Genomic DNA, 15679 nt, shown 5'->3' with positions numbered 1-15679 from the left:
CATAGTAGCAAGAGTAAAAAATTAAAAATACTTTTATCTATAACATTTTCCAGACTGTAACATTCAATATGTGATAATTCATCATTTGCTCCATTAAATAAAACAAAACATTCATAGTATTGTCATAAAATTATAGCATTCTTCAATAATTAAAAAAACCTGCAGATCATTGTCCTGTCTCTAAATAAAGTGAACATCTTTTTATTTATTTATTTATTTTAACGTTTTTTTTTTTAGACCCAGCCAACATCACAAAACAACAATGCAGCCATCAGACTCAGAGACAAAAAACAAACAAGATTTTTGAAATCTTAAAATTAAGTAAATACAAACATACAAAAAAACAATAATATTAAGATTGTAATGATTAACACAAAAACAAAAAATAGTAATAATAATAACAACAACAATAAATATAAATAATTGTATAAATAGTAATTAGGATAATGATAATCGTTTTAAAAACTCCTTTGTGCCGATCTCTATTAGAATTTTAAACAGTAAATAGCCTTTTAGGGTTGGGACAGTGTTATGGTGCCCTCTATTTAAGAGTATGCTGTGTGTTGTATGAATGTGTACTATTTATTGTATTTTTTCTTATTTATTTATGTGTTCTTGTGTCATTGTGGTGTTTTTTGTAGGAGCAGGTAACATGTGCAGCACTGATGTCAAAGACAAATTTCCTTATGGGGACAATAAAGGACATCGTATCGTATAGTATAATAATGATAATAATTATAACAATAATAATAATAATAATAATAATAATAATAACAACAGCAATAACAATAATCCGTCCATCCATCCATTATCTTGACCGCTTATCCCGTTAGGGGTCACGGGGGGCTGGAGCCTATCCCAGCTGGCTTCGGGCGGAAGGCAGGGTACACCCTGGACAGGTCGCCAACCTATCACAGGGCTAACACAGAGAGACAGACAACCATTCACACACACACTCACACCTACGGGGCAATTTAGAGTGATCAATCAACCTGAGCATGTTTTTGGATTGAATAATTATAATTTAAAAAATCCTCACATTAAACTTCAAAGAGAGATAAGTTGTGAACATCTTTTTAAGTGACTATTCTGTCAGTATGCCATTTTTAAAAATAGTTTATTGTGAAAACTGTTTCTTATTTTCAAAGCTTAAAGTTTGGTTTATGTCGATTTTGGCACCCCCTGTGGACAAAGGGATACCCCATATTTCATTGCTGATTTGTCTTGCACATGTGTAAATAGTGTTCTTCAACTAAAAATGTCATCCTGCTTTTTTTTTAACAGCAAAATGTTTCACTCACTGAGAATTGAAAGGCTTTTTCTGTAGCATACTAATGATTAATTGTCACCCACAGCACACTCGCCCCATGTATAATGTCTCTGACAAGACAACAGTTTTGACAGACGGTGTATAATTCTTACAGAACTCAAACTTTGCCTCATCTTTTCATTTGCAGTCTAAGAGGAAGCTGCATGGTCAGCGTGCTGTGTAAGGATGGCGTTGGAGGAAAAGGCGAGGAGCAGTTTGCTGCGCTTTCGCCACAGGCTGGAGCAGGACATTAAGCCCTCCTACCTGATGGACCACATGATCAGCGATGATGTGCTTACTGTGGATGAGGAGGAGATGATCAGAACAAAGGTGAGCTTGTGCTTCAACTGTGAGACTGACCAGGGAAATGTAACATCAATTCAACAATGTCAGTCAAACAAATTGTTGCTTCTTTGCACAACTCTGTTCAAATTCTTACAAATACTTGCTCTGTCTTTGTTGTTGCAAATCAGTAACAGCTTCTATGAGAATCTTCAAAACAGCAGGACGGAAAATGCAAGTCATGAAGTCAAAATTTCGTCTCTAATATCTCTTTTCCCTGCAGCCCAACAGGAAGGATCAGGCTGCTGCCCTGCTGGAGCTTCTGCTGAGGAAGGACAACCGTGCCTACATCTCCTTCTACAATGCCTTGGTCAAGGAGACATATGATGATTTGGCTAATCTGCTTCATGGCGACCTACCGCAAACATCAACCAGCAAACAGAACGGCTCGTCCGATTGCTTCACATCTTCTGGTGAGAAGGGGAGCTGTGTGTTTTTTAATATATTGTATGTTTTCATAAATCATGTTGTCCTGTTAAACCCTTTCCTTTTTGTCAAACAGTCCAGACACTGCTCAGCGAGGGTGGCGTACCACAGAGACCTGTGGTGTTTGTCAGCAGACCTGAGCTTGTGAACCGAGTCAGGGAGAAGCTCTACCGGCTGCACAAGGACACGGGCTGGATCACTATCTTTGGCATGGCTGGTTCAGGCAAATCTGTCCTTGCTGCTGAGGCTGTCAGACACCATGGACTCATTGAAGGTGAATCATCTTTAACCGACGGCACACACTATCTAACATTGACTATCTCCATAACTACACATCTGTCTGTTCCCTTACCCTTTGCTTTTATGCAGACTGCTTCCCCGGAGGGATCCACTGGCTGTCCATTGGTCAGCTGGACAAACCTGACTTGCTGGTGAAGATGCAGTCCTTGTGTTTCCGTCTAGAGCAGAGCCTGGAGGCACAGTCTCAACACCGGCCCCCAAACTCTCTGGATGAAGCCAAGGAGCGTCTACGCTTCCTCATGCTGCGCAAATATCCCAGGTTAGTTCATGTTGACACACATGATCTGTCTGTTTTGTGCGTTTCTAGATATCTAGAACTGTTTGTAGAGCAAATGGGTTTGTTGATTTTAGCTTGAATAAATACAGAACAAACAGCCATGAGGAGAGAAGTGAGGAACTTAGACTTCTTGACACAACTTTGTGCATAACTTGAAAGAAAAAAAAAGATATTTGGGCTTGTTAAATTGTCTAAAAAAATGAAAGTCAATTAAAGGGATAGTTCCATTTTTTTAAGTGAGGTTGTGTGAGGAGCTTCTCAATAGTAAGTGTATGACACACAGAGGATCTCAGTCAGCAAGGCCCTTTGTTGAGAAAGCAACCCCCTGCAGACGGGGTCAGCTCTACCACTCTACCACGCCAGTTTTAAAGAATCTGACCCAGACACTGTGGCTGTAAGTGTGCAATAGAGATTACTGCACAATATACAGCTCGACTCAACTCAACTCGACTTTATTTATATAACACCTTTCATACATATAAACATGCAGCCCAAAGTACTTCACAGAATAACAGAGAGACAGAAAACAACAGCAATGATAAAATTATAAAAGGCATGATTATAAATAAAATAGATAAAAATAAAGAAAATCAACGCAGAAAAAATAATAAAATAAGTAAGAGTGGAAAGAAAAGTTAAAAATCAGATCAGATCAGATCAGATGAACACAATAAATAAATAAATAAATAAATAAATAGATAAATGAATAATACATTTTTATAAATAAGAGAAATAAATGATTAAATTATTAAAATAATAATTATAAAAAAAATAATAAAAATAATAAGCTGACACAGTAATAGCTTTAGATTTTGTAATCCCAGCTCAGTCTTCCCCTTTGACAGCTAGCACAGTGTATTTCACAAGTTAAACATATGGTGTGGACCATGGTTTGTGCCATTATTGTTATGATTGTCACTAGGACTGGACCCAAATGCAGAACTCAGGCAAGCTGGATTGTGAAAATACAAGTGTTTATTTAGAGTGAACTCCGTGGTAATGGCGCCGTGGGTAACGAGCGGAGCAGTCCCTCTTTCCAGTGTCCTTCCACAGAGGGTAACTGGAGCTCAGGCAAAGGCAGGCAGGTTCAGCAGCAGACAGAGAAGCGATCAGCACGAGAGCAGGAAGCATGCACGGCAAACTCTGAATCTAGATGAAAACACACAAGGACGTCAGCTTGACACACACAAAGACAAGCAAAACAAAAACATGCTTGAGGAGCCACGGACTCAGTGTACCACTTAAAACTGAAGTACGATCTGGCAACGAGTAGGAGAGAATCCGGAGTCTTTATAGGAGAGGGTTGATTATTGGGTGGCTTCACCTGGTGCTGCCTGCAGAATGGAAACCCCGCCCACATTCACCCACAAGACACAAACAAGGGGAAGAGACACAGGAGGAGGAGCAACAGACAGGGAAATGACAAAACACACACAAAGAGGGAGAGGAGAGGGCTGCCATGATGAGGATCATGACAATTATGTAATAATAGAACACTGAGGGCTGAAAACTCCCTTTTGAAGATGCACTTATAACTTCTGAAAATTGAAGAAAGTGGGTAAAACAACGGCTTTAGTGAATGATGAGCGATGCAGACTGTGGCTGTATGTGAGCAGCTGATATCCACTGATTCAGAAAGATCCTGAAGTACTGTTTTTATACACTTTAAACACCTGCACTACCAGGTAACTTGGGATCTTGTCTGCTCTCCAGTTAGCACTGAAGTTCTCTCCTGTGGACTAAACTAGACAGAACAGCTTCTTATTTTATTACCATGCACTGACATACTGTAAAATGAATGAAATGAAACCTTGTAGTCTTACCTGATCTTCTATAAATAGTCACTCTAGAAACACAGATACATGAGTTTGGCGGTGGGGGTGAGTGGCCCTTTTAAAGAAGGCGTGGAGGGAAGCAGGCGACAGGTGATTGGTGAGTAACAGAAGAAGGATGGTGGAAGTCCCCACTGAGATTGCTGGTGACGTCACTCGCTGGAATACACTGAGTACAAGTGACACCCTACTCATCCTAATTCACCAAGCACAAAATAACAACAACAAGAGCAACAGCAGAAAAATGAAACTGAAACCTGAAGTATCACCACACAGAGTTAGAATCAACTCAAGCTAATACAGAACGACTTCTGTTTAAAAGACTTGTGTTTGTTAAACTTTCGCATTGAAGCTTCTGTGTAAACACGCTTTCATCGTATTCCTGTCTCTTGTTTTTTCTGTTTGGGCTTCAGGTCTCTCCTGATTCTTGATGACATCTGGGACAGCATGGTGTTAAAGGCATTTGATATCCACTGTCGCATCCTGTTGACCACCAGGAATAGAAGTCTTGCAGATTCTGTCAGTGGTAAGGATCTGATTTTTGTACGTTAGAGCACGTGCATGCAGACTTGGACGAATTAAATGTGCTGTTATTAATTTATTTAACTGGGGTGTAACTTTTAATTTTGTAGGTGCTAAATATGAGGTCGAAGTGGAGAGTGGTCTGGATGAAGACAAAGGACTGGAGATCCTGGCTCTTTATACAAACAGTAAACCACAGGGACTTCCTGAAGAGGCTCGAAGCATAGTCAGAGAATGCAAAGGTTTGTTTACCACTTAACATGCAGCCAGAAGTTTTGAGTAGTTCTACAGTGTGTTAATTTTTCTCTTCGCATTACAGGTTCCCCTCTTGTAGTGTCCCTGATCGGCGCTCTCCTCAAAGACAAACCAAACCGCTGGCGTTACTACCTCTGTCAGCTGCAGCAGAAACGCTTTAAGAGAATAAAGAAGTCATCATCTTACGACTACGACGCCCTTGACCAAGCCATGTCTGCGAGCATCGAAGTCCTACCTGATGAGCACAGAGAGCTCTATAAGGACCTCACTGTGCTGGAGAAGGACATCAAAATCCCTGCAAAGGTTCGGCTGCACCAGAAGATCGATGCTTGCATGTCTCGTTTTGTGTAGTTGTGTTAAACTGTGTTTTTTTTTTCTCCAGGTGCTGTCCATACTGTGGGACTTGGAGCCGGAAGAGGTGGAGGACATTCTCGAGGAGTTTGTCAACAGGTCTCTGCTGTTTGTGGACAATCACAATAAGCCCTACCTGTACTACCTCCATGACCTGCAGCTGGACTTCCTGGTGGAGCAGAATCGCACTCAGCTAGAGGTTAGATTGAATGCAAACTACTTCAAAAGAACTAAAACTTACTCACTGTATTTACAGCAGCTGAAAAGTGCTGGTTATCATTGTAAAGGATTGGATGAGTGTGCTAGGAGAAATGCAAGTTTGTTTTTATGTCTGTTTGTGGATGACATCACAACTCAGGGATCAGGCTGGTTCTGAAGGGTATACCGCAAAGCAGGATTAGAGAGAAAGAGTATTTGCCCTCGTCTCCTTAACAATGGCGAGACAGTTTCCTCGATGAGTCTATAGATCATCAGCTGATGTGTCAAGTATATGAAAGTTTTTGGAACTGTAATGTCACGTTTTTGATTAAACAGAATGAAGCTGCGCAGATATGGTAACACATTTCATCACAGAGGCTGTTTTTGTCCCTGTTTGCTTCAGGTGAAATTTAAGCCTTTGATTCAAGCTGATCATCCAAACACCAAAGGAACAATAACCGTGCAGCAACTTTAACTTTTTTTTCATGTTTGGTCCTAAAATACTACTACTAAGTCTGTTTAACATGTTAAACACGGCTAGTTTTGCAGTGAAGACACAGAAAACATAATTTTAATAGTCTATCAGTATTTGTCACTGATGAAATCAAATCATTACATTAATCCCCACCTTCCATGACATTTACTCTTCCCGCCTCACCCGAAAAGCCCTGCGCATAGCAGGCGACCCCTCCCGCCTGTCTCACAGCCTCTTCAGCCTGTTGCCATCAGGAAGGAGATTACACAGTCTTCGGGCCAGAACCAGCAGACTGAGGGACAGTTTTATCCACCAGGCAGTCAGGATGCTGAACTCTCTCCCTGTTTTGCCCCCTCTTCCCATAGTGCCCCCTTCACAAATCAACGCTGAGGTCTGTCATCCTCAGGACTGAAACGCACACACTCACTTTGATTTTTAATTGCACTAAAGCAAAGTTTTTGCACTGTTTTAAACTGTATTTTATTATTTTTATTAGCTTACTTCTTATCTTTTTCTAGCTTCCCTATGTTTATCTGTTGTTGTCGTTGCTAGGGTCTGAGAGAGAAAGGCAATATCAAATCCTCAGTATGTCTCTAGTGCATACTGCAGTTTATTTGACAATAAAGAAGACTTTGACGTTGACTTTTGAATTTGAATTTGACTTCTATTATGTTGAATACTAAAGTATCTTCCACGTTTCTTTTGAAGTGAAACTATCTAATATGTATGAAGTTCCTACCTTTACAATTTAAGTCATGTGTATCATTGTTCAGGTTTCAGAACTGTACTTTGTGGCGTTGTCTCAGTAGAAATAAAAGGAGGCACTGAAAGCCTTGTGATAAAAAAAAATATGTCCAGGTAAAAACATTCCAGATGACCAAAAGGAAATCAGTCAGTCAAAATGCAAAACAATACAAACTTGTGTTTCATGTTAGCATGAAGAAATCACTTCCCACGTTGTTATTTTTAGCCATATATGGTATGTATGGCTTTATTTTCATTATGAGCATTTCATTGTAATGATGGCACCAACAGATCATCAGGATTCAACAATAATCTGACTGTTCTCTCCTAAAATGACAATCATATGGACACTCTTTTTTTCTGATGCGTTGTGTGTTTCAGAGCCTTCACTCTAAGGTGGTGCATCAGTACCAGCAGCACTACAGAGACGGTCCTCCCACATCAGGAGACGAGGAATGTCTCTACTGGATCAGATTCTTAACCTTCCACATGGCCAAAGCCAACCTGTCTCAGGTAACACACACATATACACATGCATATTTCTATACATGTCTAGCTTTTAAATCATTAACTAATAATAATTGTGCTTAAAAACTAACCAATTCAGTTCCTAATGCACCAACAAATGCATTTGATTTGGGAATAGTCTTTTCACAGCGGGTATAGAAATAACAAATATTCAACTAATTGTCTCTTTCTATGTTTTTGTTCTGTCTGTTCCCTTCTCTGTGTAGGAGCTCTACTCGCTCATGTTTTCTCTGGACTGGGTCACCACAAAGTCCCAGATCATGGGTCCAGCTCACCTCATCAATGATTATGTGGAGTACGGACCTATACTGGACAAAGAGGTCAGCAGACAACAACATCTTTAAGCTGTCATAAGCCTGTCTGTGTCTTTTGGCTTTGACTTCTCCATCACATTCATGCTTTGATTAAATGATATGCAGATGTTTTACCTGTTTTACATGTTTTACCTGTATCTCAATTATTGTCATTGCAAGAGGGTAAACATGATGATCCCCAGCTGCTTTATCACACACAAGCCCATTATTCTTAAATCTGTTTCACAAGGACATGCAGAGTATGGGGCCCCAGCAACATGCATCAGTATTCGGCACTGATGATATATTGATCGCTTCTCTCCTGTCTCCTTCAGAACAGTGACGTGAGAAGTCAGTTCCAGGAGTTTCTGTCTCTCAACGGCCACCAGCTGGAGCAGCGTCCTTTCCCGGACGTGGTGCAGCTTGCACTCTCTCAGCCACACTCCTCTGAGGTGTACAGACAGGCTCTGCTGCAGGCACAGGACCGGGCCAGCAGAGGGAGACTCTACTTTGACTGGCTGTATGCAACAAAGTTGAAATTATACCTGATAATTTTGATCATGGAGCATGTCTTATGTTTGATTTTTTGTTTTTGTTTTTCCATACAGGAATAAGGGCAGTGTTGAAAGTCTGTCCCGACTGGTGATCCATCCCCATCAGGGCTCCATCTACTCTGCCTGCTTCTCTCACGACGGAGCCAAGATTGCCTCCTGTGGAGCCAGCAAGACGCTCAAGGTATCAATTCCTACAAACCTAATTTATTTCATATGGCTGATATTCTGCAGGTTGGATTTGTTGGAAGTTTCCACATGAAAACAGTCAGCACAGCACCTTAAAGTGAATAAACACACTGCTGTGTACCTTCTGCACTCAGGTGTTCAAAAGCACCTCAGGCGAGAAACTCACAGAGATCCAGGCCCACGATGACGAGGTGCTCTGCTGTGCCTTCTCCCCGGACGACCGCCTTTTAGCGACCTGCTCTAGTGACAGGAAAGTCAAGGTGAGCAGATCTCTCCACTGAAAATCAATCACCCACTTTTTCATCATCTGTCATTGTTATTTATCGCAACTTTGTCTCATAGGTGTGGAACGTGGAGCGAGCCATGCTGTTGAGGGTTTTTGAGGAGGAGCATGAGGAGCAGGTCAACCACTGTCAGTTCACCAACACGACACGGCGCCTCCTGCTGGCCACATGCTCCAATGACAAGTTCATGAATGCCAAGGTTTGTCAGTGTGGCTGTTCAACCTTGTTGAACTTTTTTCTTATACCTAGCAGGTTCTATCTCCTTTATTTGGAGTATTATGTTTGCCTGTCATTACACTTACATAATATCATTGTATGTTGCAAAACACCCTTCCTTTATTCTTCCTTCAGTCTGTTTTTATCTCTTTCTCTTTCCATTTGTGTCTTTGTTTCTGCAGTTGTGGAACCTCAACAAGCCGTCCTCCCAGAACACCATGTTTGGCCACTTCGAGCCCGTTAATCACTGCTGTTTCTCCCCTGATGACACCTATGTGTCCACTTCCTCTAACGACGGCACCGTAAAGGTGACGGCCATCAAACTAGACACTTATAAAGCTGCTTGATTGAACTTGATTCATGCCAGTAGGATGCACCGCTATAATTTTCCACTTCCTGTTTGAGCATCATGCACAGTGGAGTTGGTTCAGGATTCCAAAATATGAAACTCAACTGTGTACTGCTGGAACATGTCTGCTGTCACTGAACGTTTTTGTGTGTTTTGCTTTCATGCAGCTTTTTCAGGTGTCGTCTGCGAACGAGTGGAAGACAATCAACGTGCGAGACGTGCTTGCAGAGAGCGACGAAGAGGTTTTTGTTAAGTGCAGCACCTGGACAGCTGATGGCAAACGCATCATATGTGCAGCCAGAAATGCCGCTCTGGTAAGTGTTAGGGATGCACCTATCCGATCCTGGTATCGGATATCGACTAGATTGGACTCAAAAAGCTAGATCGGATGGGGCGCTGATGGCCTGGCGGTCTAAGCGCCACACATACAGAGGCTACAGTCCTCTTCGCAGGGGTCACCGGCTCGATTCCCGGCCGGTTGAGCATTTTCTGCATGTCTTTCCCTCTCTCTACTCCCCACATTTCCTGTCTCTCTTCAGCTGTCCTATAAAATAAAGACAAAAAGGCCAAAAATATAACTTAAAAAACAAAAACAAAGCTAGATCGGATATCGGTGACAAGGGGCCAATATATAGTGCTGATCCACATGGCAGATCTATTCATCTCAGTGAATATGTTTCGACGGATGGCAGACACGCTGAAAAATATAATGGAAGCCCAAAGGAGGAAGTTTATGTCAGCTGTAGCTTACTGCAAAGAATGAAGAAACCTTCTATTAATGGATTTAAAGTGTGAAAAAAGGGACAGGTTTTTGGATTTAATTGTTCCTACAAAGTCAGAAAAGCCTGAAGTTGCCAAAACATGATTCTATCCTCACATTAAGGAATAGAGATTGTTAAATCAATGCCGGGATCGGATCGGCTAGTATCGGTACCAGCAGATACCAAAGCCCAGGTATCGATATAGGTATCAGGACCTAAAAAGTAGGATCGGTGCATCCCTATTAAGTGTATTAGAAAGTGAAACTAAGTTCCAAAGGGCATAATTATGTTTGACTCAGGTGTGATCACTTGCTGGATTGTGTTGTTCTTGTGTAGAAGGTGTTTAATGTCTTGCTGTTCACGTCTGGGCCGCTCAGATTAACACCCAACACCACAGGGTTCACTTTGTCCTCCCTGTCCTTGTTGATGTTGAGTTGTTTAACTGGAGAGCGCGCCGATGGGAGGCTGTTTGTCAGTTTGTCTTTCAGAGAGTCTCTCGTGTGTGTGTCCTGGTTGTAAATGTGTAAATGTGAACCCCCTCCCCCTCCTCTCCTGAGCTTTCCAAAATCAGTCAGTCTTGTCCTGTAATCAGTCTGTCTGTGTCCTCTACGTCTTCATTCATTCGTATTCTGGGGAACAACCCAAATACTGCACAGATGCCTGAGCTCGTTTCTTTGACTTTAAGAAGAAGCAAATGAGACTTTGTTGTTGCTGATTATTCTACTTTAATGCATAAAACAATACCAAAATGACAATTATATAATGCTACTTTATAGAGAGGCAACCATCTTATTTAGATGAGCTGATTTGACTTTTAATAACAGAAACTAAAGAAAAATATCCCAAAGATTGCAGAATTATCTAACCAGAGAAAACTGATAGGTTATATTTGTAGCTGTAAATATCCATTCAAGTACAAATAATGGACTCAATCTTATAGATATGAAATTGGTTGTATTTTTATGGGAGAATTATTAAATTTAAGTCACAAATATAAAAAATAAAAGCAGATACAGAGAAATAATGGAGCTGGATTGCTGTTGACAGTTTATCATACAAAAAGAAAGTTTTATCAAACTTTAAAAATAAATGTCCCACACTTACTGCAGCTTTGAAAATCACCGAGTAGAGTGTGTGTAACCTCTCTGTCCTTGTTTCTCAGGTGTTTGATGTGGAGACATCGGACATGTTGTTGGAGATCAAAACCAATCGTCTGAGCATGGTGCAGTACTGTCACGCCTGTCCTACCAGTAACCTGCTGGCTATTGCATTCTCCAACTACGCTGTGGAGGTAGAATACAAACTAGAAGCCTTTCTTTGAATCTAATATGTCTGAAGCATCACTTTGTGTTAAGGAGTACAGGGATCCACACAGACTGATGCTGTTGCAGGGGGTGGCTGAATTACACTCTGTGTTACACAATAGGTGATCGGTTCATTTTTAATAGACAGCTCATATTAAGATAGTAAAGGTTTATATTTGAATGCATCAATCAATGCATTAACAGCAAGGACAGAGGACTGCAGGACCTCTCATCACTTGCAGAGAATGTCCCAGGTACTACAGGTTATCACAGGAGAGGCAGAGAGCTGCGAGAAACAATCTAAATCATTGTTTGTGGATTTAAATCTTATACAGATGAAACAAAAGAAGGTAAAAAAATGGTCATACTTAGGCCCAGGTATCATGTATTTGTGGGAATGCTGGGATACTTCAGGTTTTATTGGAGATTTATTAGGAAATACTTGATAGATTTCTTAAATTCTGAATAATAATTTGGCATTTATTTTTTTTGCTGCAAATTCACTTGATACCATGTTAATATAACTCAAGTCTGAATATGAGTTATTAATATATACTGTTGAAAGTGTTAAGTCCTGCGTGTGTGTGTGTGTGTGTGTGTGTGTGTGTGTCCTCCAGCTGTGGGACTTGGAGTCCAAAAAGAAGATGGCGGACTGCAGCGGTCACCTAAGTTGGGTGCAGCGGGTTCACTTCTCTCCTGATGGCTCCCTGCTGCTCTCCTGCTCTGATGACCAGACTGTCAGGGTAAGACTGACTCAGTGTGGGTGATGTGTTTGTGGAGTGGAGCCAGCTTGGACTGACACTGTCAGTATTGTTCTAATTGTCTCCTTAAAAAAAAAGCTTTGCTACCACTTAGCATGAAGAATTATACATCAGCTGTACTTTTTAGGAATGAATAAGATGAAGAAGAGGAATGCTAATGAATTATGCAGTGTAAGTGCAAAAATTTAACTGGACTTTATTTTGTAGGGATAAAAGCATCATATATATCCCAATTAAATGGGCCTTGTATAAGAGAAACTATGGATTTCTAAGGCTATGTTCACACTGCAGGCAAAAGTGGCCCAAATCTGATTTTTTTGGGATCAAGTGACCAGGTCAGATTTTTTAGAGACAATGTGAACACTCAAATCTAGCCCAAATCAATTTTTTTCAAATCAGATTTAGACCACTTCCATATGTGGTCCTGAATCAGATACAGATCAGATTTTTTTCAATGCGACCTCAGTGTGAACGGCCAAGGCGTATTTGATGCGCATTAGATACTTTCACGTCACTTTATAGCGACACACGTCACAATTCTGTGCAGCAGTAGCCTTGCAAAAATGGAGGATAGCAACGATGGAGCGCCTCAATTGAGTGTCCCGCCAAAGGAGTCTTGGGGAGAGCCGCTGGCAGATGTAATTGAAAGTTGCCCTCGACATGTTACAATATTACAATGTTACAATGTTACAATGTCATTTAGCAGACGCTTTTATCCAAAGCGACGTACATTACGAGAACAATCCGGAAGTTTTGAATAAACTCTGTCTCTGTGAAACTATTAACGTGGCAGACCCACCACTCCTGACTCCACATCCACATAGACCTTTCTTTTTTTTAAACAATATGTTTATTGAGTTTTTTAAACATTTCCAGAGACACACAATTACAATTAAAGAAATTCAAAGGAAAAGAATAGTAAAAATGATATATACATACACATATATACACATATATAAAATAAAAACAAACAAGTAAACAAACAAACAAAAAAAAACCCTAATTACAAAATGTTACAATATTATTATTGTCTGTATTAACTAAAGATAACCAAAGGGAGTACATTGCCATAGATGATTTGTTTATCACAAATATTCTGTCAGAAAACAGTTTCTGCAGAAACGACCAATATTACAGACACTCCCAACTCTTTCCCAGCCTAGTTCAATATGTGTGATAGATCCTTATCTTGAAGAAAAGTAATAAATAGGCCCCAGACACTGTCAAATAACTCTTGTTTGTCCTTAAGTGTATATGTTATCTTTTCCAGAGCCAAGCACAGAGACATTTCATTCACATAGACCTTTCAATCGTATTTGCGGCCACAGCTCCGCAAAAAGCCGAAACAAACAATTTGTCTCTCTTTTTCTTTATACTTGACCTCCTCCACACCTGCACATTCATTCTCCGGCTCCCACTGCACAAAAACTTTGTAACAAAGGCGAAAAATGCTGACTTCCTCCATGTTTACGTTTGTGAAACAGCTGCATGTGACGTCATTGTTACTGTTCTTGTGTGCGTGAAGGGGCAGTTCGGAGCCGCAAACGGTTCACACTGGATTCGGATACAGGTCACATTATAGATGATATTATGAACAGGCAAACAATAAATCGGATCTGAGTAAAAAATCGGAATTTAGCATTAAGCCTTGCAGTGTGAACGTAGCCTAAGTGTGGCAGCAATCTCTTCAGGGTGTCTGGTTAGAACAAACTTGCAATGTTCAGGTGTGAGTGTTAAATAAAAGATACTGAGTTTGTCTCTTTATCCAACTTCAATAGAATACAAGGTAGAGATGTACTTCTTTAAATTGTAGTATTATATTATATATTGTTCTAAAATATAACTTAACAAAATACATTTTAAAATATCTGGCATTTATAAACACACAGATAATTCTTTAGCATACAGTATGTTAGCTGTTAGCTTTAAACAGCACGACTATAACAGTGGGACTTTACCTCATATAATTGAATCATTCTGTACCTAACTAGTATCTATTAGTTCAATGCAGAAAGTCAACAGAAACTAGAGGCACATAAGAAAATAAAACATCAAAGACATGCAGTATTCTGACTTAAATAAACTACTATACTGTCAATTAGATATAAGCATGGATCCCGGTGGATGAATGAAACATGAAACTCGAAGGATTACTAACTTCCATATCTCACGTACAACATACGCTTGTAAAAGTTTGTCACAGACAGGCTGCTAAACTTGTCCAGGCATGTCTCCCTCCCTGCTGCACTCTGGGCATAGTAGTGAGCATGCTGCTTTCACTTTCACAGCTGGTAGTAAGAAGCGACACAAATGCTCCTTCTAACATTATTGTCTTTACAGGCCCCAATACATAAAAATGCATAAATACTGTATGATATTGTACGCTTTAGTTTGTTGCCTTGACTTCCTTTACCAGTCTGTTTATAGTGAGGTAATAAAATTACAAGTTGTGAACTGATCTGTCATGACTCAGTGCTATCTTAAAAAGGCACTATGTAATAACAATAGCATGAAAAGAAAGTCATTATATGAAACCTCACTGCAGTTCAGCCTTTTGAGTTGACTTCATAGCCTGCAGTCATGATTTTTGTCATGATTTGAATGTAACTGAAAGACATCAAACGCTGCAGAGAACGCTCTGAAATCACCACTGTTGATTTTTTTATTTCATCCAAATGATTTTGATTATTTCATAGGAAAGGTTCTTTTACGCTTTTAAACACTGCAGGTTGCTTTATTTAACTGAATTCACATAGCACTTTTTAAATCCTGTTGCAGAGAGATTTAAAAAGACAAAGAGGAATAATTAAAAGATTTAAAGCACCAGCGTGGTTACATTCATCCCCAACAGCTACTGAAACTAATTTTTAACAGAGCAACTAATATAAATGAAATGTTTTTAAGGGATAAAATTGGGTTAACTGACCCTTCTCTGATTAAAAAGGCTCCACCTGAACTCTTTTTCCAGAGGGAAGAGAGCCTCTTTCTGCTACTCAGACATCATGTGCTTTTTGCCCGCAGATTTCAACTTGAGCTCAGTTTGAAGGGCATAACATCACTTATTTAAAACCACAGACAGGTTGTTCTCAGTTTGTCTGTGCAGCATAATGATTTTAAGTCAGGTTAAAGCTGAATGTATTTTTTTTAAATAATTTGGCAATGCTGATGTTTCCTCTCTCCTCGGGTTACAAAAAAATAATTTAGATGACAAAAACAAGAAAGGAGAAATTATTCATTCAACATTTTGTCTGCAGCTCTTTCATTGAAGGTTTTTCTCTTGTGTTTCCCGTAGTTATGGGAGACTAAAAAGGTGCACACCTCCTCTGCTGTCTGCCTGAAAAGAGACTCTGACATTCTCTTCAACGATGAAGAAATCATCGTGTCAGCTGCTGACAACTGCAACCGACTGCAG

General features: G+C 40.1%; 1 protein-coding gene across 3 annotated transcripts in view; it reads left to right on the top strand.

The window, feature by feature from the left end:
* apaf1 (apoptotic peptidase activating factor 1) overlaps positions 1-15679 on the top strand; it is a 64248-nt gene that overhangs the window by 1058 nt on the left and 47511 nt on the right. For all 3 annotated transcript variants that reach the window (XM_034673992.1, XM_034673995.1, XM_034673994.1), the window contains 19 exons: positions 1458-1639; positions 1875-2064; positions 2154-2351; positions 2447-2636; positions 4900-5012; positions 5119-5250; positions 5328-5566; positions 5646-5813; positions 7413-7544; positions 7766-7879; positions 8188-8372; positions 8461-8587; positions 8727-8852; positions 8935-9075; positions 9275-9400; positions 9609-9755; positions 11365-11493; positions 12124-12249; positions 15560-15679. In XM_034673992.1, coding sequence (XP_034529883.1) covers positions 1496-1639; positions 1875-2064; positions 2154-2351; positions 2447-2636; positions 4900-5012; positions 5119-5250; positions 5328-5566; positions 5646-5813; positions 7413-7544; positions 7766-7879; positions 8188-8372; positions 8461-8587; positions 8727-8852; positions 8935-9075; positions 9275-9400; positions 9609-9755; positions 11365-11493; positions 12124-12249; positions 15560-15679 — 2847 coding nt within the window. In that variant the 5' untranslated portion in view covers positions 1458-1495. The remainder of the gene's footprint in view (positions 1-1457; positions 1640-1874; positions 2065-2153; positions 2352-2446; positions 2637-4899; positions 5013-5118; positions 5251-5327; positions 5567-5645; positions 5814-7412; positions 7545-7765; positions 7880-8187; positions 8373-8460; positions 8588-8726; positions 8853-8934; positions 9076-9274; positions 9401-9608; positions 9756-11364; positions 11494-12123; positions 12250-15559) is intronic.

This window comes from Notolabrus celidotus, chromosome 21, assembly GCF_009762535.1.
Source record: "Notolabrus celidotus isolate fNotCel1 chromosome 21, fNotCel1.pri, whole genome shotgun sequence".
NCBI lineage: Eukaryota > Metazoa > Chordata > Actinopteri > Labriformes > Labridae > Notolabrus > Notolabrus celidotus.
This window is presented reverse-complemented; position numbering and strand designations above follow the sequence as displayed.